Raw genomic sequence first — 23,776 nt, 5'->3', positions numbered from 1 at the left:
GGAATGTAAACAGAATTTGAGTTCGATTAAGATGAGTTGCATTAAAGCTGCTTTTATTTGACAGAGATCATTAAAAAAAGGTTTTTTGACCATACTACTGAAAAATTCAAAATATTATTCATTTAAATGGTAATCTAAATGAACGTTCGAAGTTCTTGAAAGGTATTTTTCGAGTAATAAGAGTCCTAACAGAGTAAAAACTTTAATTTACTCCACTTCACACGATTTGTGCGTTTGTTTACGTTTTCGCTAGTGAAATGTAATGTAATGGCCGAAGCCGAACTCTCCATGATGTAATTTCATCGAATATTTATATTTTTTTTTTCTGAAACAAACTATTCTCACTTTATCTTTTCATATGGCTCAGATTAGCAGTTTGACAAGCGCTTTGTTGAAAAGTTCTTTCTTTACAGTAAGTTTTTGCATTTGTTTGAAAACTTCAATTTACATTGAATATGTTTCTATGTTTCTGAAAGGTAATTTAACATAATTGTATATTTTGTTAACTTCTTTTCAGCCGACGAACTTTTGGACAAACCGATCTATATCTATTTCAGCGATCCATTGTAAAACACAGGCTGGGAGATATCGACGCACCAGAAAGCATGATAAACCGCTAACTTACGAACAATTTAATGGACCCCATCAAATTCATCACAGGAAATCTTGGAATACGTGGAACACAAGTGAGCTTATATTTTTAAACTATTTATTTCAAATTCTGATTCTACTGAACAGGGCCATCAACAGGATTTATATGCTTCTAGATGCAATTTTGTTTCGTAACCTTTTTACCCCTCTTCTTATTCTGTTTTTACATAAATATAGTCAGTGGATGTAGTACAAATAACGGGAGGTGGGGCACGCTGGTCCGCTTTTTTACTTAGCATTTTTCATCTCATCAAAAATTTAATGAGCAGTCCGATTTTCTACAATAAGTTTCACTAAACACTTCTCAACACCACATATTTTTTTGGAAGTGTTGAATTGATAAACTTTATATATATTAATTTTTTAACTGAACCTTGTAAAGTAGACCAATGTGCTACAGTAGTGGGGCATGTCGAACCACATAATTCAAACAACACTTGTTATAAATTTAGTGATAAATACTCAGGGGTCTGTCCAGGATTTTTCACAAGGTCCGTTTTTTGTGAAAAGTCGATTAATTTTGTAAAAAATCAAATAATTTTGCAAAAAAAATTTTTTTTTTGTAAAAACGAAATTTCAGAATTTTGATGCTGTAAATACAGCATCATTGAAACTTAAATTTGAGTGTTTTCCTCTTTTCTATTGGGAATATTATTATTGAGTGTCTTTCTGGTATTTGGAGGGGGGGGGGCGGCATCGCTTTCTGGGTGATGGGTACACCTCAAGTATCAATATTTACAGGGGTCTGGCCAGAGGATATTTGGGTCCGTTAACGGACCCTTCACAAAAATCCGATCAACCAAAAGGGACCTTTCACAAAATCCCGATCAAACAAAACGGACCTTTCACAAAATCCCGATCAAACAAAACGGACCCTTCACAAAATTCTGATAAACAAGATCGGATCTGTCACAAATTGTTTATTGAAAGAGCAAATCTGAAAGCAAAATAACGCATATTTCTGTGTATTAAACCGATAATTTTTGGAACCTTTTTTTAAGTCAAATTAGAGGGATCAGCTTATACAAAATCGGCTAATTTTGGAAAAAAAAAAAAAATCGGCACTCTTGCAATGTTCCTGCAAGCGATAAATAATTGCTACTGCCAAATAAATATAATGGTTGTTTGTTTTATCACAGCTAATTAGCAGCGGTGTTGTTGTAAACTTTTCTGAAAAGGCATTGGTAAGCACTTTTCTCCGCTCATGATTTAATAAACAATAATAATATATATCTGAGAAATGAACTTAGAACTGCAAAGGGATACTAAGGGTGAGGAAAAAATATGATCGCTTCAGATAGGGTTACCAACTTCAAAACTTTCACCACTTAGCGTCTGGCGTTGAACCTTTATAATGACTTGATTAGAAAATATTCTCATCATTTTGTCGGCTTGGCTGGCTTGTCAATATTTGCCTTTTTACGGTGCAGTGCGAAGTGATGTTTAATTGTTATTTTGGGGAGAAAATTATATGGGTTTTGATTTTTCGATGCTAACAAGGATGATTAACTTTAAATAAACTCTTTTAATTACCGTTTTTTTTTCTTTAGATGTCTACATTTTGAAAAATGCAATCTTTTAACATCCGATATGAGAATCATATTTTGTTCTTTTTTCAAGCTAACTTCGCTTTATTAGGATTCAAATAAATGAAAAGTCTCTTTATTTCAGTTAGAACTCTCATTTCAAGTTTTTAAAGCAAAATTCCATTTTCTGTTATGAGTCAAAAATTAAAATGCTGAATAGATGGTTTATTTTATTTTATTATTTTTTTTTTTTGAGGGGGGGTCAACTGTGTTCACAGATATTGATGATATGTTATCATAGGACTCTAAAATGCAATTTTAAAATAATTTTATTAAAAATATTTCTTTTACAAGCCGTTTTTATACTTTTGATGCCTTCACTTTGAGAATTGCGATCTCTCTGCATCCGCTATGGGAATCCGATTTTTCGAATTTTTGATGATTATTACGCTTTGTTAAGAGGTAAACAATTGAAATATCTTTTTATTTTTGTTAAAATCACGGAATTTATAAGTTTTAAACGAAATTCTGTGCTTTTTAAGAGTGTCTTGGGTCAAAAAGTTGAATGCTGAACCCTATTCTGAATTTTGTTTTATTTATTTATATTTTTGTTACAATTATTTTTAAATACTTTACAGAAATATATCTGGTATAATTTAACATAATTCAGAATGATAGATAAATATTGATACTTGAAAGAACGATGCCCCCCCCCCCCTCCGCGCCAAATATCAGAAAAAAAATCCCGAATGATTTTCTCGTCATAGAAGAGGAAAACACTCAACTTAAAGTTTAATTGATGCAGTTTGTGCCATCTCTGAATTCTAAAATTTCGTTTAATTTTTTTTTTTTTTTTTTTTTTTTTTTTTTTTTTTTTTTTTTGCGAAATTCTTTGATTTTTCACAAAATCAATTCATTTTTCACAAAATTATTTGATTTTTCACAAAAAACGGACCCTGTGAAAAATCCTGGACAGACCCCTGATTTATTTACCATTCTACATTGTAGTAAACTTTTCTAGAAATGTTATATGTTTTGTATTTAAAATAAGTAACAAAAAATTAAATTCAGGCAGGGGTTCAGCATTTAACTTTTAGGCCCAAGACACTCTTAAAGAGCACAAAATTTCGTTTAAAACTTATCATTTCCGTGATTTTAACAAAAAAAGGAAAAGAGATTTTATTTGTTTGCCTCTTAACAAAGCGTGCTAAACATCAAAATGTTAAAAAATCCAATTCCCATAGTGGATGCAAAGAGATTGCAATCTTCAAAGTGAAGGCATCAAAAGTATAAAAACAGCTTGTAAAAGAAATATTTTTGATAAAATTATTTTAGGCCTATGATAAGCATATCATTAATTTCTATTGACACAGCAAAAATTAAATTAAACCATCGAGTCAGCATTTTAATTTTTGACTCATACTGGAAAATGAAATTTCGCTTTAAATACTTCAAATGAGCATTAAAACAAAAGTAAAGAGACTTTTCATTTATTTGTATCCTAGTAAAGCAAAGTTAGCTTGAAACAAGAAAAAATACTTGTAGCTTAAAAGAAAATATCATAACTTTACTGTATTTTATAAAAGCTGGTGTCAGTAAACAATGCCCGATGGAATATATTACACTTAGCCTGTAAAATGTTTATATCATGTTTCTAATTTTTTAACAGTTGATTAGTGACTACTTTTAGTGCTAAGTCCGGGAATGAGCTGAAAACTTTCTAGTAACGCAACAGTGTTTTAAAAAACTGAATTTCAAAATTTTCCAAGAAAAAAAAGAAAGACAAAAAAATTGCAATTTTACAAAAGGTTTAAAATAATAAATAATTAACTACCATGTGCCAAAAGAAACCTGAAAAGTTTCAAAAGAATCCCGGCATTTATTTTATGGTTACAAGCCCATTTTTTATTGCAAAAAAGGAGTGATCTTGTTGATATAAGCACCTTTTTTTTTCCTTCAGAAATTAGATTATTTTTTATGATGGGTTCCATCACTAACCCCTTATTCTTCACCAACCCTTAGAACAAAGCTTTTGGATTTTTTTGAGCAAGAAGTATTTGTGCTTATTATCTGCACTTGATCAAAGTTGATGTTCTCTAATTTTTCAGCTTGGCATGACAACAAGACTAAGCTAACTGGCAAAATCGCTAGATTTTATTTTTAAACGCGGCGAGGGGGGGGACACACACATGCTTTTTTTAAAGGAAAAAGCTATCTATATTGATAATTTTAAACACTGCTTCTAAATACGAAATTTTCAAATTACTTATTCCCATCATTTAGGGTTGATAAGAAACAAAAAAAGATAACGTTGTACGCTGCAAATAATCTTTATTATACGAGTACTGATGAATATGTGTCATAAAATCTTTATTTTCATTACCGCATCCTCATCACCATTTCTTTTTTCATGGATGTGCCTCGTTATATTTATTCTAGAAAATCACCAGTCATAACGTAACGGGTGCAAATTTCTCGGCCATTTTCATTCCATTCCACTTGTAGAGATAATAAGGAATTCAATGAGGTCTCGATCGGAATTCGTGTTTGCGAAAAACATAATTTGAATTCTAGACGCCAAAATTCAAATGAATGCTGGGTATTGGATGTTCATTTCTTTACTACAATTTTACTCAACTTCAATGGATACTCATCCAAAAAATCGAGAAGGCTTCTACACTTGTCATAATTTTTTTCAATAGCATTTTGTAATCCATTTCTGTTAAAATGTATTCATTTGTTTACTGCTACCGCTATGAGCAATCGCTCCTTCTCTCCAAAGAAAGTTCGAGCTTATCCAGGACCAGAGGTGTAGCTAGACCCGACTTTCGGGGGAGGGGGGGTTACTTTATATATATATATATATATGTATGCATGTATGTATGTATGTATGTGTGTGTGTAAACTTTTTTTTAGTATTAAAAGAAATAAGAGGGAGGTGAATCTTACATATTTGGAATGGGATGCCCCAAGTCCAATGCTTGTGTCAAACAAAACAAAAGCAAAGAATTTTTTTTTTTGTCTTTAATGTTTTGGAAAATTCAACTTTTTTTTCTTTTCCCTACCTTTAATTTAAAGTGAAATTTTCTAGCAACAGGGATTTTGTCAAAAACAGTCTATCCAAATCAGGGGGAAATCAAATATCTGATGAGCGTGTTCCGTTCATTTCAGTGTGACTGATTAATTTAGAGCAGCGGTTCCCAACCTTTTTAGTTGTGCGGCCCACCAGTTTTGTAGAAAACAACATTGAGGCCCACTATATGTTACTTGCACAGTCAAAACTAACTTTCTTGGGGGGGGGGGGGGCATTTGCTGATAACTGTCCTTAAGTGTTAATAATATACCGTTTTAGGATTGAAAGTGTGTTAAAACAAAAGTTCTTGATATGTTAACTCCCTTCTCCACTCATGTTGCACCACTGATATAGATATACTATACAAGAACAATTTTGAAAAATATTTTCAAGAAAGAAAATAACTTTATTGTATTCTCTTAGCTGGCATATCTGTAAACAAACTCAAAATCAAGTAATCAAAGCTAAAACTCCATGGGTTTTTGTTTTTCCTCTACGAGGGGGTTGATATCTGGATTGAAACTGTTTAGTTTTAGTCTCAAATAACTTGCAACATTCAATGCATTTCTATATATTTTTTTTAAACTGTCTTAATCAAATAGGTAGGTTAAGGAATTTCTGATTCATTAGATTTCATCTTCACAATTATAGGAGAAAATGTCCTAAGAAATATGAAAAATCTTAATCCTGAAGTTCCTTATTGGCTATGAGCCAGGGAGAACTTTTGAGTGACGGTACTTCTAATAAGCAAATTTTCGCATAAACGGGAAATGAAGACCCCAAGATTTATCTTGATGGTTTAGAATCTCGTCCAGTGTCCAAGGCCCAGTAGCACGCTGTTCGCGGCCCATGGGTTGGGAACCGCTGATTTAGAGGGTAACACACATCTGGGCAGTTCTCAAAAGGTGGGAGCAAACACAGACCTCAACTTTGAAGCTTCAACACCAAATAACTTTCATTTTAATTAACTCAAAAATTTTTGAGTTAAATTATAATACTGTATAGAGACAAGAATTGACATAAATTATGGAAAAAATGCTCTTTAAATGCCCTTAAAAAAATATTTTCTTTGCTAAAAGGCGCAATTTTGGACATACCAAAACGTTAACTGAGCAAATGTACCATTAAAGAAAAATTTTTTAAAATTATTTCCATACGTTTCAAAAAAAATTTAAAGGTATGAATCTTACACTGAATAATTTTTTGTTAATATTTTACACAAATAACAAAAGTAAAGACAGATTATTCACTTTGTAAACGATTTTAGAAAATAGTAAGTTTGAAATTTGATGCATGTCCAAAATTTACGATCTTTACAATGCTATTTTTGGAGAACTAAGTATATGATGTTTTCATTTTAAAGGTGTTTATCGAGCCTCGGAATCAATTTTTAATTGTTTAAAAGTGTTTTCATAAGCTTTTATGCAGTATCTTAGAAGAAAAATAATTTTTTTTAAACGTACATGTGAGATGTCCAAATGGCGTTACGATCTTGACGCCGATAATTCTGTCCATTTATTCATAATTTTTGATGATCTACTGTCTTCTAACCTCAATAAAAAACGTTATTATAATGTTATCTTCTTTAATCCATTGGTATTCTGCATAATTAATATGTTACACATTGAACAATACATAAATTACAGTAGAAACATGGCTGCTTATGATCGAACCGAAAGCCATTTTGCGCTAAAATTGCCAAGCAAACCTCCGTTGGCGACAACACAGTATACGATAAGCTAAAGGTTACCAGAGGGGAATTCCAATTTGACAAATGTAGTTTATCGTCAGCTGTACCAGTTTTGGCGACTTTATCACCTGCGCTAGCAATTTTTTTTTTTTTTTCCGCTTTTATTATTTTAGAATTCTTTTTCTCTTCTTTCTTTTGGAAACATAATTTAACGATCTCCAAATAGAAATACAAATTTCTTTCTTCAATAATTTTTTTAGACATTTTAATTCTTATGACATTAGAAAAAATATTCATTATTAAAACTGATGTCACTTTTTACAATTGTATTATTTTTAATTAGAAGCTTTTTTTTTAACCTTGCATCAATTTCTTCAAAATCATTCCAAAACTTTATTAAATGTAAGGAGCAGCATGTATAGCCATTCAAGTATTTCATTAATATCCTCTTTATTATTAAATTGCAAAATTTAAAAAGTAGTAAAAAAAATTTTCATTGGAAAAGTTAAAAATCAGATTAACAATTGTCAAAATGGTGAAACTTACGTTATGATGATGTCCAAAATCCGTTACCTACAGGAAAACAATGTCCAAAATCTGTTACCTACAGATTGCTGATTTAATTTGCTAATTAACAGTTTTTACAAATACCTGCTGTCTTTTCATGTTCATATATTGTGTTCTAGGTATGCATACTATAGAATAAAATCAAAATTGATGTCAAATTCGAAAATTTTTGAAATTGCTCAAAGTTAACTTTTTTGTTCCCACCTTTTGAGAACTGCCCATCTACAAAAGCTGGCCTCCTTAAAAGCTAATACTAGATACTTCCATTTCCGCCTTTAAACTGGATGTTTGGCTTTCAATCTCATCGGTGATCAGACTATAAAGACTATTTTTACTAGCTTGGTTTGCACTAAAAGTATGAAATAAAATAAAAAAAGACTTCTTGAATTATAAACCGCAAAAAATGAAATTGCTTTTCATATCGTTATATTTATATGTTGCTTTTTATGTATTTACATTTGGACTAATTCTAAAGCAGTTAATAAAACTTGAATTAAAAAAAAATTAAGGAAGAAATATAGATGTTAGAAAGTCATTCGCTCAAAGCAGCATACCATCTGTTCTCTCAAGTTTTTATTTTTAATTTTATTACCTGCTTTAGTATTTACATAAATATCTATTTGAGAGAGCAACAGCAAATTTCGAGTGTTATAAACAGAAGTCTTTTTATTTTCTACTTTTTAATGCGAACCAAGCTAACAGAAATAATCTAGATTCATTTCGTTTTCAAACATTTTATTCGTGTAATGCTATGCAGTTTTTCTTTTGAATTAAAATAAAATTGCCTTTAGAAGGGTCCGATGGCTTTGCAGACTGTACTTCGTTTTCTTCAGACGTTAACTTCCTCTTTTTAGAGCAATCCTTTTCGTCATTTTCATTTTTTTCTTTGCGTTTAAAAAAGCTTGTTTTGCTCGCTTCATTATGCAGCAACTTTCACTTAGAATGTACTATTCTAAACAGACTGTACGTTTCCAAAAGAATATTTAGTTAATACTGGTTGAAAAATCAATGTGGATTGCAATGGATACTCTGGTTAGCAAAGGCAGTTTTGACTATGACCTTTGACACACACGAGACCAGATCAACAAAAACTTCTATCGTCTCGCATTCCGGTTATGCTATCATTTTCGGATTTGAAGCCCTGTGATCTTTAAAGCAGCAAACAAAAACGTTTTCTTCAACTCAGAAACAGAGGAATTGTCTTCAAGAGCGGATAGCTGAGGAGGCAGTGGAAAAAAGGGAAAAATGCGAGGAAGATTAACAAAAGGACAGTCGTTTCGCGCACTTTCTTGGAAGAAGAGTAAAGGGGTGAAATTCAGAGGTTTGACATGTAAAACTTTTCAATTTCATGGTTAAACGTCATTCAAGTTAAAAACCACTTCGCTCTGTGAACTGGATTAGTACTGTTCTTTGGTTGCTCTCTTTCTTAAAATTGTGATTCCTAAAAAAACGAAATGATAGGAGTGACAAGAAAGTATAAGATTTTTTTCAAGTGATGAAAAAAGGAAAATCGTAGAATACTGGCCAAGTTAGATTTGCAGCAATTGCTAACCTCAAGAGGATAAATAATGAATCCAAAAAAAAAATCAGTAACCAAAAATCAATAAAAGACTTTTTCTTGAAAAAGATATGCTTAAAGTTTCTTTTACTGTCAAAATGATTCCTTAAACTCGCAATAAAGCACTTAATAATGTAATAAAGGAATAAATACTTAACAAAACTAATACAGAGGAATTTTATATTAAGAGCCCATATTGTCTTTAGTATCGATTTCAAATTTTCACCATCATATTCCAAATTTCTATAAAGTTTCTTAAAGCCCCGTATCTCCAAACCTCTTTTTCTCGATTTTTTTTTCTTTCCTGTGAAATTCGAAATATACAGATTCGACTGTATGCAATATTCCCACTGTGCCGCTCATAAAAGTAAACAAATTTAACGATTTGCAGAATCTATGACAAAGAAAGGCTGTATATACGTGGATGTAACAAATCAATCTCATTTCTAAAGCAAAGTGTCAAATTTCACTCAATTATCAAAAAATTGTGGCAACCAAGGGAGGCGTCTTTATACTTGAGAGTCACTCATGGAGCAGATTTTCAATGGCATTGGGGGGGGGGGGGAGCGAAGTGAGTTTTTGACCTTTGTTACTCAGAAAAAAGTCGTTTTGATTTTTTTCTTTTTCTTCTTTTTTTTTCTTTCTCTTTTTCTTTTATTTTTTGAGACAAACGTTTCGGGGGGGGGGGGGGGGTTGTCCCAACCCCCCCCCCCTTAGCTACACCCCTGTCCAAGACCACCGTTTGGGTGGGCATACTGGGTCTTTAGTACCGGAGCTTTGAAGGGCCCGCAATGTCATAAAGCTGTTTTTCCCAAAAATATTTTAGTAATTTCATCAAAGAAATAAAGAATTTACTAAAAAATGAAACAAGAAGTTCCGTCTTGAACTAAACGAGCCTACTTTTCCATATACCCATATCTACTTTCTAGTATCTGATAATATTTTCAAATACAGCTAAAATCGCAAATTGTTTCAAACATATTTCTCTGATATTTTAAGCTGATTTCAAGGAATAAAATATGCCTCACTCATCTAAAAAAGTAAATGCATAAAAAAAATAAATAAACGAACAAATAAAATAGCAGCACATATTAAACAAAGCAGCTAATACTTTTTCCATTGAAAAAAATTTCTTAACCGCTTTCAAAAAGAAAAAAAATTTATTAAGCTCATAAAAATAAATACATCATTATACAAAAAGAAAGAAAAACGTTTGTTTTTTCCCCTGTTGCCAAAAAAAAATGTTTTTAACTGAATTAATGTACTTTGCAAAGTAAATAAAAACAATGAAATGTTAAAAATAATTTTCATTATCAAAAAAAAAGGCAGGACTGAAATCGGTACTGGGCCCCATTCCTGGTAGCGGCGGCCTTGGTTATATCCCCCTTCCTCGAGGGATTCTGGCATTAATGGAGCATGTGTGTTGAAACTTCTTTGGATATCTGTTTTGAGAACCCCCCCCCCCCCCCACCACCACAAAATGCCTTTCCTTCATGTTCTTAATAAATTTCCTACAACAAAATAAGTTAAAATCTGTAAAATAGGAAAGACAAAAAAGAATAACAGCCTTGAAACAGCACAAATTTGCTAAAATTTCAGACATGTATTTAGGGGGAGGGGAGCAAGAAAGAGTATTTTTATTACAGGAAAATGTAAGCTTAGCGCTTTGATCGGTTTTGTCGTTACATCCAACGCTCACATCTTCATATAGAGTTGCTCACTGCAATCCCGCAACAAGCGTCTGTGAATTTTGTTTTTGCAAATTAGTGCTATTTTTAAATGTTGTTAAACTTTAAAATTGCCAAGTATTTTGAACTTTTTTTTTAAAGAAAAAGATTTTATATTGTTCCTTTCTATGCGAATGCTAGCAAATGAAGAAAACATTAAATATTTTAGCACGAAAATATAAAACGCGTACTGATACATATCTTTATTTTTCTTCGAAGAGTCAATTGAATCTAATCTTTAGTACGGCTTTTTTATTTTTGAAATGTGAAAACTAACACGATCCACGCACTAGATAGCGCACAGTAAAAAATTGCAGACAAAACATGAACCAATCAAAGTATACATGTACAATACTGCAGTTGGAGGAGAATGTTAGGGGGAGGGATGTCATTTCGAAATATTTTGTTTTTACTGTAAAAAATAATGCAATCAGGTTTTAAAAAAACTTTTTCTTCTGGTATGGTTTCTTGTGGTCCGAAACCCCAAGGTAAGAGGTTAGTTTTCTTTGGATACAGAAAGAATTTCTTTGTTCCCTTTATTTTTAATAAGCTTTGTCTAAAAAATAATGAAATCTTCACATCGCACCACTTTTACCAGGTGGAGTAAATTGAACAGCTGAGACAAAGCACGTGTATCTGAGCTGTTTTCAGCGTAGACACGGGAAACGAACCGGTTTCTATGCTACAGTGCGACTCTATCAGACACCACTAAGGGAGCAGATGAGTCAGTGCATTCCATTCTTTGATGGTTCTTCAATGGTCTGAGATTTCACTAGCCCCTTCATTCTTTGCCACAAACACAACTGTGGAATGTCTAGTTTTACAATGTACAATGGTAAGATTCTGGAACAAATGTTAAATTTGAATCTTAAGTCTTAAACATTTAGATGAATGTCAAAAGAAGAAAAAAAAATCAATGATAAAAAATAAAGAAATTATACAATAAAATCTCATTACAGCGAATACCGATACAACGAAATAGCCGTTCAACAAAAAATAAATGTTCCTTCCCATTTTAATTTTCATTACATTGCTAAAATTCCAATATAATGAAATTCCCGTCACAAAGTACGTAATTTGCAATTCCTTGAAATATGTTGAAATGGAATAGGCACAGATTATTCGAGAAAGGAGTAATGACAGTTCTGATTACAATAGTTATTCTGATGTCCTCGCTCAGGGCCTGATTATCGCACAGGCCAATTAGGCCTGGGCTTGGACCCCATCTCTTTCAGGGGCCCCAAATTGCTTAAAGATTTTTGCATAGCGAATTTACGTTGTTGCAATTATGAGGAGCCTCAAAAGGACATCATATTTATCATAAAGGAATATGATAATTTATATATGTAATTCCATACCTGCCAACCTCCGAGAAAAAAAATCCGGAAGATTTTTTAATTTTTATCCACAAGATTTTAACGCAAAATAAAATCAAACAGGACCCCTATCCTCTTTTCATTTAACAATATGTTAGTTATGAATTTCATATGAATTGAACTTACTTTCGTTTAGTAAATATTACTTTTATTGCTTTCTTTAAAAGTTTGGAAATAACATTTGGTACTCATTTTAAAAAAAGAACAAAGCAAAAACAGCTCGAACTGAGAGAACGAGAAGATAATCGGCACCAAAATTGTGCCCCTAGTCCCCTAGTTGCCAGGCGCAACGCTTGCTTTGATTGGATCCCGATGAAGTCATGCGCTGTATCACTCCGTGACGTCATAATCTTGCCTCACTTCTTCTCGTGCCATTCTCCTACAGCAACCTTTCCTTGGCTACTTGGCCTAAAACGTGGTGCCGCATTCCACAAAAGAATCGTTAGCGCCAAAATTGGCGAGATACTATATTTTTCCTACAAAACGTGAAAAATCCGGAAGATTTTGCTCATAACAGGAAAAATGGAAAAGGACATAAAAATCCGTAAAACTTCCAGGAAATCCGGAAGGCTTGGCAGGTATGTAATTCTGTGATACACAAAAGGTTCCAAAAATGCATTCCGACGGGCCGCAAACCTATAAATAAACCATTGCATTCCATTATGAAGTCTTCAGGAGGCCTCCAAGTGGGCTTAGGGCCTCACTTTTAGTTAGTGGAGCCCTGTCCCCGCTGACTTTTTTTCACAACGACCCGTGAGTCAAGGGTTTACTTTTCTTTTTGAGAAAAAAACAAAAAGAAGAAAAGGTTGGAGGGGGGGACTTCTCCGGTTTGAATGTTTTTTTAACAAATTTTTCAGGCTCTGCGAGTCGATTTTTTAAAATTATAAGAAAAAAAAATACTAATAAATAAGGGAAGAAAAACACTTGAGCTTTTCGGGATTTATTTTCAAAAGATTTTGCAGGTTTGCGCGTCAAGAAGGGTTGAGAAATGCTGGTGTAGGAGAAAAATCAATTTGGTGCCTATGTATATAGCAGTCGCTGGCGTGGTCAGAAGTATGTACTTTCTGGGAACTGGCCCGTAGCCTACGGCTCCTGCTTTTGAAATGTTTGGGGTGCGCAAGAGGTATGAGGGCGCGTGCTCTGAAAAATATGGCATTATGATGAAATTTGAAAAAGTTTTTGGGAGGAGGCGACAAAGTCTGCCTACACCTCTCCCCCCCCCCATATTTTAGTCGGATCCTGCATACGATTTTGATTTAGGTTATAGTTGAGGTAAACCTAACCTGGCAGCTTCGTGATGTTGTCATTAGGATCTGCGTAGCCTTCAAAATGCTTAAGTTTGCCCCATCTATAGTTACATTTTGCAAACAGATTCTTCAATTAGGAGTTCGTAGACGTCGGTTTTGAATGACAATACATATAACATATACGATACATTCAAGTTTTTTTTTTTTTTAAATACAATTGCTAGAGAATTTTTTGCTGGCTTAAAATTATTAATATAATATAGGATATGTTATATATGTCTCAGTCTGAATTTCATTGTTTGAAAACCTAGTTTTTAAGTTGGTTAGAACATAGGAAACACTAGCACACCCATTTATTAGATCGGTTTGCCACAAGCCACATGTGATGCAAGTTAATTCCAGCCTTTGGGTACCATATAAAAATTTATGCAGCAAAACTATAAACCATTCAATAATTAAGACTGCGTTATTGTAATAGTATTTGAGATATTATCGAGATTTTAGGCATGCATTTGCAAAAAAATAAAAATACCTTTGCTTATCATAGTAAAATCATTTGCTCAAATACTAAGCTTCACAGTTTTAATAAGCAATTCAATTATGCATAGAATAGAATTAATTTAATGTTGCACTTTTGTGGTGAAGTAAAGTAATTTTAACTTCCATCAATTTTTATTTCTTTTTAAAAGTTTTTTTTTTTTAATTTAATTAATTGGATTGCTGAAGTTTCAAAAGTTGAATAGCAAATTTCAATAACTAAACTGGGTAACTAGCACTAATAAAATGTGCGATGTCTGAACAAATGTAAAAATCATACTCGAAATTTCGTAGTAAAATGCTCAGAGGACAGCTTCTAAAGCTGGCAAAATTTGAAAAAGGTTCCTAGAACAACCCTTATAAGAGAGAAAACCATTCCAACCTCGAACTGTCATCGTCAAACTACCCCTCAGGAAAAGCGTCCCCTCCCACTCTTTAGTAAACTATCGAGAGCTGGTTTACCATAATGGCTGGATTGACCAAGCAGAAGCTCCTTTGTAAATCAAAAAGAGTAGCAATGCTGGAGGTCCCGAACCCAGCAGTATTGCTGAGAAAACAACATAGCTCTTCGAAATGTTTACGCAGAAACTGACCCTTTTTGGCGAAGAAGTTCTCACAGTAAAGAGGTTAATCATCCTTGCAAACATCGAAAAATAAAATTCATATAAGTTTCTCCCAAAATAACAGTTACACATTGCAACGTAGAAACACAAATATTGCCAATCTGGCAAAATGATGAGAATATTTTCTAATCAAGTCACTTTCTAATCAAGTCACACTAACCCCAGATGCTAAATGGCAATAATTTTGAAATTGGTAACCCTATTAACCCTATCTGAAGCAATCACATTTTTTCCCCACCCCTATTATCCATTTGCAGTTCTAAGTGCATTTTGCTGATTATTATTGTTTATTCAATCATGGAGCAGGGATAAAAATGCTTACAAGGCACACTTTTCAGAGAAGTTTACAATAACACCTTTACAATAACACAGCTGCGAAACAGCTATGATAAAATAAACAAGCAAAATTATTTAAAACCAAACTAACTGTCAGCTGTTAATTTCTTTTAAAGAAACAAACAAGCATTATATTTATTTGGCAGTAGTAGCTATTTATCTCTTGCAGGAGTGCAAATTTATTTATTTATTCTTTCTTTTTTGCAAAATTAGCAGATTTTATATAAGCTCATCCTTCTAATTTAACCTTAAAAAGGTTCCAAAAATTATTGGTTTTATTACACGGGAAACAAGGCTGTCGCCAGGTACATTCATTTGAGGGGGTGTTGAAACTGAGCCGACTGACTCCTAACCTTTTGCCGACCTGACAGATACATATGTACACACACACACACATATATATATATATATATATATATACACTGCTGAACATTAAAAATGCAACACTAAGAAGGAGTGGTCAGAAAGTGATGAAATTTGGAAAAAAGACAAAGACAGCAAGAAATAATAAATGATCTTAATTTCAAAATGATAGGCAGAATACAGCGCAAGAACGGCGTCGGCGCAGTAGGATGTAGGACCACCGTGGACAGCGATACACGAAGAAACATGTCTAGGCATAGATTCAATAAGGGTGCAGATGGTGTCCAGAGGGATGACTCTCCTTTCCCTTTCAAACATTTGCCACAGTTCGTCTTCTGAACGAGGCAGGGACAGAGTCTGCAAACAGCCTCCAATCACATCCCACACATGTTCGATTGGTGACAGGTCAGGAGAGTATGGTAACCAGGTAAGCATCTGTGTGCCTTGGAGAGCATGTTGGAAAATGCGAGCAATGTGTGGTCGGGCGTTATCCTGCTGAAAAATTGCATTAGGTAGCCCTGGAAGGTAAGAGATTGCACCGGCCGCAGCACATTATCCAAGTATCGTTGGGCCGTCATAGTGCCCTGAATACGAACTAAAGGTGACATGAAATTGTACACAATTGCACCCCAAACCATTATGCCACGTTGTCGTGCGGTAGGACGTTCCACAGTTACTGCCGGATTAGATGTCTCCACATCGACGCCACACACGTATGCAGCGACAATCACTGGATAAACAGAAGCGGGATTCATCTGAGAACACAACATTTCGCCATTCTGTCATCCACGTCGCTCTAGTCCAGCACCATACTAAAACGTTGCTGTTTATGTTGTGGGGTCAATGGCAGTCTTCTTAGCGGACGCCCTGATTGCAGACCATGTGCGACCAAACGACGGGAAATGGTTCTGGTTGACACAGGAACATTCAGAGGATCTTGCACCTGCTGCAGAATCGAGGAACAAGTGACTTGTAGGTCTGGCTACAGCTTGTCGGTGGATGCGTCAATCCATGTGTTCTGACGTCACTCTGGCTGCCCCTGCACCCCTCAATCTTGCCACATTTCGTTGTTCCAACCATCTTCGGCACAATCGATGCACTGTGCTCACATCCATGTGGGTATCAGCTGCAATTTGACGTACGGACCAACCTCCCCTTCTCTGTCTGATCACCATACCCCTCGTATAATCATCTATCTGCTGGAAGTGCCTTCGTTAACGGCAGCCTGGCATTCTCTCGTGTTACACGTATCCTCCAAGACAAAAAAATTTTTCGATAATTCTCCAGTTAGAAATAACGACACGAATATTGTCCATTCTGCAAGTTCCTTCCCTTATATCTTACTTCACGTGCATTGGAGAGCTGCGCATTTCACATCATTTACATAACTCAGTGATGTACGTCTACTCTAAAATTTGCATAAATTTTTGTACACTTCTTGGTTTTGCATTTTCAATGTCGAGCAGTGTATATATATATTGAGTTTTGGACTGTCCAAAACCCAACCCTGCTCTAAGGGCTTCTTGTCGATAAATTTTTGTTTGATTCCGTTCGTTATTTCTTGAGATACACCAGTCACAATTGACGACAAAAAATGTTCTATAACTCAACCCCTGTTTGAGCTATTGACACCAAAATTGAATCAGCACATGTTCCTGTTAGAAGCAACATATGGACCAAATTTTGTTTGATTCCGCCAGTCACTTCCTGGGGAATAGCAGGCAAGCATAACTCAAGAAACGTCCCATTGCTCCACCCCCCTTGGAGGAATTTGCGCTAAAAACCAATGGGCACAAGTTCACATAGGGTCACATATATACACCAAATTTTGTTCGTTTTCATGCGGTAGTTTTTGCTGTAGAGAGGCCACAAAAAACTGGTCACACATATGTGACACACATACACACAGAAACAGACAGACATATTTCAACTAGTATGTTGTGGCCATCACGAAACTTTCTTATATATTTTTCTTTTCTGATCCCTCCCCATGCTTGATGAGGAAGCAATATTCCCAACAAACAAAAATACACATGCAAAAACTTAACAACCATCCCAATGTCTGAATTATTGCAAAAGCAAAGCAATGAGCGAAAATTGAAAGTTATTTTAAAAGCCTTGCTTGAATTAATTACAAATATTTTATTTGTTAACAAACATAAGATGTTAAAAATTTTAGATCATTGAGATAATATTTCCGATCATTTCCAAACAATTAAAATCACAAGAAATGCGCAGACGACAATCTATTCCGATTTATCTTTCTTACTGTTGCATTAATAAAGCTATTTTTATTCGCAAAAAAAAAAAAAAAAATCAACACCTCTTGGAGCGATTGGCGTCAAAATTGAACCAAAGCCTGTTTACACATGGATTCACATATATTCCAAATTTCAACCAGAACGTAGCATTACTGCTTGAGATAGGGCACTCACAATGGAAAAAAAGAACGGGTGATTGCGCTACCCCCTTTTTAGCTGTTGACACCAAAATAAAATCAGCTCTTATACCCACTAAGGATTACTTGCCGATAAATTTTTCTTTCATTCCATTCATTATTTCTTGAGATACAGCAGTCACAATTGATGACAAAAAACGTTCTATAGCTCAACCCCCGTTTGAGTTATTGACACCAAAATTGAATCAGCACCTGTTCCTGTTAATGGCAACATGGACCAAATTTTGTTTGATTCTGCCAGTTACTTCCTGAGGAATAGCAAGCACGCATAACTCAAAAAATGTCCCATTGCTCCACCCCCCTTGGAGGAATTCGCGTCAAAAACCAATGGGCACAAGTTGACATAGGGGCACATATGTGTACCAAATTTTGCTCGATTTCATTTGGTAGTTTTTGCTGTAGAGCGGCCACAAAAAACTGGTCACACAGAGTGACACACACACACACACAGACAGACAGACAGACATTTTCGAAATATAGTCGAAATGGACTCAGCACACCTCAAAATGTTCGAATCCTTCGAAATTCGAAAATTTGCACGGATCCAATGCTTTCTTCTATATATTAGATATAGAAAAAAGTAAAAATGGTCGAAATGGACTCAACACACCTCAAAACGTTCAAATCCTTCGAAATTCGAAAATTTGCATGAATCCAATACTTTTTTCTATATTTTAGATATAGAAGAAAGTAAAAAGGGGGAAAGCTTAAAATAATAATTTGAAAATATTATGTTAAAATAATCATACCTTTTCTGCTGCATTTCAATACGCGTTTTTTTCTCAAATTAAAATCATGCTTTTTCAGATTTTTCCTTACTTGCCCCAATAAGAATTGTTGTTCGTACAATGCAAATGAAGTTCAAAACTTTAACCGGTCTTTTTTTTTGTGCAATGCATGATAAACAAAATAACTCTCTGTATTATGGTCACTCAAGTCTTCTGCCAAACTCAATGCCACTCATATCTCATCAAGGCTCCAGGGCCAATAACCACATGTTCTTCCTCCTTCAGGCAGAAAGTTCACTCAGCAGGGTTCCGAACAGACCCTGGTCCTAAGCACAAAACAAAAGTTGATCCAACTCTTCTCTAATTTTCCCTCAATCTCCTAGTTCTAGATTCCGGAGAAAGATTTTTAACAGAAAAGACCCCGAAGGTCTGACGTTTCTAATATCACCACCTAGACGACTACACTGCTCCGTCTCCACAAGGGCATTTCTGAGTGCTACAATTGGCGGACAAATGTCTTGCTTTATTTACACACTATTAGTACCCACACGACTTTGCCCGTAGTTGAAAATTAAAAGGTCATTCGTTTCGCCTGCATATTTACAAATAATGGATGACGAATTTCTTGCCAATTGGCTGTGTTCATTCGCTCACCCATTCCACGTCATGATAATTTTGTAATTTACTCGTCCATCTTATGAGTATTTTGTTCTTAAAATTGAAATAGAAAAAGAACAAAATCGAATTTTCGAAAAATCGCTTTGAGGTGCACACTCCCATGCTACAAACTAACTTTGTGCCAAATTTCATGAAAATCGGCTGAACGGTTTAGGGGTCACAGACATCCAGAAGTGAGACTTTGAGTTTTTATTATTAGTAAAGAATATACACTTGTGTGATCGATAAATAATCTTAACCCCTGCGAGTAGAATACTATTTTGGTTTTTAACCTGTCAGCCTAGAAAAAGTGGAAATGGGGCTGAATGTGCATTCAGAAGTTTGTTTCAAAATCAAACACTTGAACAAAAAACCAATGAGACTTCGTATTGTAATATAAAATCTCTTTCTCTCTATTTTAATTTTTCTATCATTTCAGCTCCACATGTATTTCTTCCACTTTGATGTGGATTTTTTATTGATGATTCAATTTTATAAACGTGTGGATAATGTTTATATCCCCAAAGCTATTATGTTTATTAATGTGGTTGTGTTTTTAAACTGAGACTTTCCGTCGGTTTCTAAAAATATATTGAATAACTATTTCGAAAAAATGTTTGAATCATACATCTCGGTTGCTCACAGGTAATCTTAATGTGAGATACACATTCCCAGATATTTCTAAATATTTTAAGATTAAATTTTCTTTTTAAAATTTACAAAATAAATAATCATTAGAACTCATGTTTTGCATTAAGAAGTTTGTTAAAATGAGAAAATGTAAATATGTGCAGACTTCCATTTAACTTTTATCAAAGATATAATGAATTCAGATAAACTCTAAAAGTAAAAATTGCTGATTGTACCTGAAATTGCTGACTGAATACAGAAAGGCAGCGCCCCTTGGGAGGTCCCCGTGGCCTCCATTAAAGTTCTTATTCAGCAAAATTTGTTTGATGGTTCGTCAAATTTTAAGACATTGCATTTTTAAAAATTCCTCCCTTCTCATGTGTGCATTGCATATCCGTATTTTATAATTCGGAAAATGATAGAATACAGATTGAGAATTTTCCACAAAAATTTTAAGTGAGGCATGTCCCTGGATAGTGTCAGCAAAATAAAATTTTGTTCTATTAAATGTCAGTAAATTTACTGTGCAATTAGCAATCGGCAAATTGATTATGTCTTTCAGATGGGCTTTCAGATGAATAGTCATCAATAATCACAGGATACACTCCAGACATGCCTAAGCAAAACTATGTATGTTTTTTGGTTTTTCCTTTTTCATTAAAAGGTGAAAATGTGCACATGGTCAAGCTACATACTACTTTATTTTCAAAGATTTAGAATTTAGAATCAACTGAAAAAGCAAAAATGCCGACTCTAGCTAAATTTTCTGAGTGGAGGCTTATTGTCTCAGCAAAATGAGCAGTCGCAAACTAAGCAATCGGCATGGTGTGAACAAAACAAAAATGAATTTAAATGGAGATCCCATACGTTATTTTCTCTTGCGCAAAGTGTTAAAAGATTAGACGTATAACTTTGTATAAATATGCTAATTTTTTTTAAATTTCCATCAATTAAAACTTTAAAATTCCAAAACATTAAAAATGCCGACTTAAACTGATTTTGCCAAATAGATGAAATTGCTGGGAGGGTGAGACCCCCCCCCCCTATGGCGAGGATTCTGACAGGAAATATGAAATATGCATTATTTTGATTTCAGATTTTTTCTTTCAATAAACAATTTGTGAAAGATCCATTTCTGTTGATCAGTTGATCAGAATTTTGTTAAGGGTCTTTTTGGTTGATCGGAATTTTGTGAAAGGTTCATTTTGGTTGATCAGACAACCCCTCTCCTTAAAATTTCAATCACACAGTCTGTGCCATGACCCCTAGGTAGGCACCCCTGCAATTGTGCTTTGTTGTGCTCTACGATTGGTGTACAGAATTCGAAAAAGCTACTAATTCGCAGGTAACAAAATCAGTTCTTCCTATAAAGAGCAACTTTTTTTATTTGACATTAAAACTAAACTTTTAGAAAAATAAAGTCATTCCCGCGGGATTGCCGTTTTACAATTCCAGAATCCCACGGGTATGAATCCGGCACCCAATTAGAAATCCTAGTTGAGATACAGTTATCGTTGCACACACTGGAAGAAAAGTTATTAAAAACATTTTCAATTTCCCTAAAGTTTTGAATTAAATTTCCTTGCTCATCAACCAGTGGCCCAATTTGACTATTTCGAGCTTTCCCAGAATTAGCTTAAGCAAAAAACCTTTTAGGATTCCTGTCAATGTTATCTGCTAGCCTGTACTCGAATTCCCTTTTCTGAATCTGTACTAATATTTAAAATGCTGCCATGCCTTATAAAAACACCCAACTAAATGTTTCGATGATGCAGTTTGCACCTTCTCAAAATTTTTGAATTTTGTTTTAACAAAAAAAAATTTTTTTTGTAAACTTATTTGATTTGCATTTTAGACTTAACTTTGACTTAAACTATTCCAGGTATAGGGAGCCTCTTTGTAGTTCAAACAACTTTGTATCAATAACAAAACAGGCTATTTTTAAAAATTGAATTGTGATATAATGTCAGAGAAGAAAAAAACTTTTAAAAATGTATACATTCTTTTGCAGATTAACATAATAAAAAATTAAATTGCTGATGGTTTGATAAATTGTTGATATTATTACAGGGAGGATGAAGTATAGATAGTCATTGTGGTGAATATAGTCAGGGGCTATGTTAATTCTTGCTCATGATGAGATAAAGCCATTCTCTCAAATGGCAGATCTTGTACACCAAATAACACTTCCATTCATTCTGACTCATCGCAAAGCTGTGGGAGTAACAATGGAAGAAATAATCATTGTTATGGCTCTAATTTGCTAGCAGAAAAATTGACCAGTTGAACTGCTACTTATAAAAAAGACAACTTTGAAGATCAAAAATTGAGCTAAAAGATTCCGATAAAGGTGTCAAAGAAAAAAAACGATGTGATGCTAGTCTAGGTTGTGAAATTTGAGATGTAAAATCAGGATATTTAAAATCCAAAATTATAACTATTCAAGCAAAAACCTGACTGTTACATTGAAACACAGAAAACAATTATAGAGACTCATGCAATTTCTCAGTTAGAAATGAAATAAGGATAAGAATAATAGGTAATTTCTTAATTGCTTTTAATTTTTTGGACTGAAAGACAAACTTGGAATGACCTTTTTGCAAAACCACATGAAGTTTCAGTAAATTTCAGCTTGGGGTTATATGAAATTTTCAGTTTCTTTTTAGTTTTAATTTCTTGTCTGCCCAAATTTCTCTAAATGGTTTCAAGATTTTGTATATCTGTATATCTTGTGATTTGTATTCATCAATCATTTTGGATCATTCTAAGTTTTTTTATTTCATCTATGGGTGAAAAATATCAATATCTGTAACAGACTCAGTAATTTTGAATGACTCAAACATCTGCAATATAAATCTAAAAGTCAAAAAAATATACATGGTAGTCTGATTTAATGAGTCATTTATATCATAAATATCTCATTTCGATTGTTGAGATGTTGAAATATTTTTTGTATTTATAGTTAATTTGGTATTTTTCAGGTAACCTTTTAGATGGCTTGCGTTCGTATGAAACTCTTGTAGAAGATAACTTTATTCGAAAGTTCATGTTTGGAACATGGCATAGGTTATTTGTATCAGATGTAATGATCAAAAGAAGACATAATCTAATTATTATCACCGGCATTATTGTGCGAAATATTCAAGTTAGAAAGCTGTACTTTCTTATTGGCTACACAGAAGAAATGCTTAGCTACATTTTTAAATGTCCTGTAAAAATGGAACTTCAGAGTACTCCTGATAAAAAAGATGTTGTGTTTAAATATGTTTAATTGAATTTTTTTTTTCAATACTGACATTGTAGTTAAACAATAAAACTCATCTTATTCATTTGTTTATGTATTGTTTCTTTTTGATTTTTTTCTCTTAAAGTGCTATTTTACTTCTTTCATCTCACATTCATCTTTGGTTAGGTGAGCAAGTTGTTATATTTTATTTTTATATCACTACTATATATATGTCTTTATATATCAACTGTCAAGACCGGTGAATGATGAAAGAGTAATTTACAGCAGAAAACTTTCACTAGCTGTGCTGTTTGTTTTTCAAAAATAATTTTGTATTTTTCTCTTAAATATTTTTGTTCAATTGTTTACAACCTTTTATATTCGTGACAGGAAATAAATTTCATGAAAATCTTATTTGAAAATTATGTATCCTTCCTGCAGTGACACCAGCGATATGTACTACACTTCTGAAACCAGGCATAGATTTAGTTTTTTCAACTATAGTGTTCTCTGATCTCATACTTACATCAGTAGTAAGCTCCTGTCAAATTCAAGTTAGACACCCCGTCCCCACTTGATGATATAAAGAAAGGCTAAGTTCAATTTTTAGACCTAAAATTTCAGACGTACTGCATCTGAATCCCACACTCCTCCCTAATGCCCCTGAAAAAAATACATAAAAATTTGCTTGTTCACGAAACTACATCAATTTCAAGCCACTTGACCCTTCTCCCCTAATTTGATGGTTCTTTTGTGACTTCAATTCCGAACATTTTCCACAAGGATACTCGCCCCACCTCCGA

General features: G+C 33.8%; 1 protein-coding gene across 1 annotated transcript; it reads left to right on the top strand.

Annotated features, from left to right (window-relative positions):
* Positions 1 to 81: 81 nt before the first annotated feature.
* LOC129225874 (28S ribosomal protein S24, mitochondrial-like) lies at positions 82 to 23,070 on the top strand. Its single transcript, XM_054860402.1, has 3 exons — positions 82 to 412; positions 518 to 686; positions 22,729 to 23,070. Exons 1-3 carry the CDS (start codon positions 359 to 361, stop codon positions 23,016 to 23,018), a joined length of 513 nt encoding a protein of 170 aa, XP_054716377.1. The 5' UTR covers positions 82 to 358; the 3' UTR covers positions 23,019 to 23,070.
* Positions 23,071 to 23,776: the final 706 nt, after the last annotated feature.

The sequence above is a fragment of the Uloborus diversus genome, chromosome 7 (assembly GCF_026930045.1).
Source record: "Uloborus diversus isolate 005 chromosome 7, Udiv.v.3.1, whole genome shotgun sequence".
Classification (NCBI taxonomy): Eukaryota; Metazoa; Arthropoda; class Arachnida; order Araneae; family Uloboridae; genus Uloborus; species Uloborus diversus.
The sequence above is the reverse complement of the archived record's forward strand: the minus strand, read 5'-3'. Positions and strand labels throughout refer to the sequence as shown.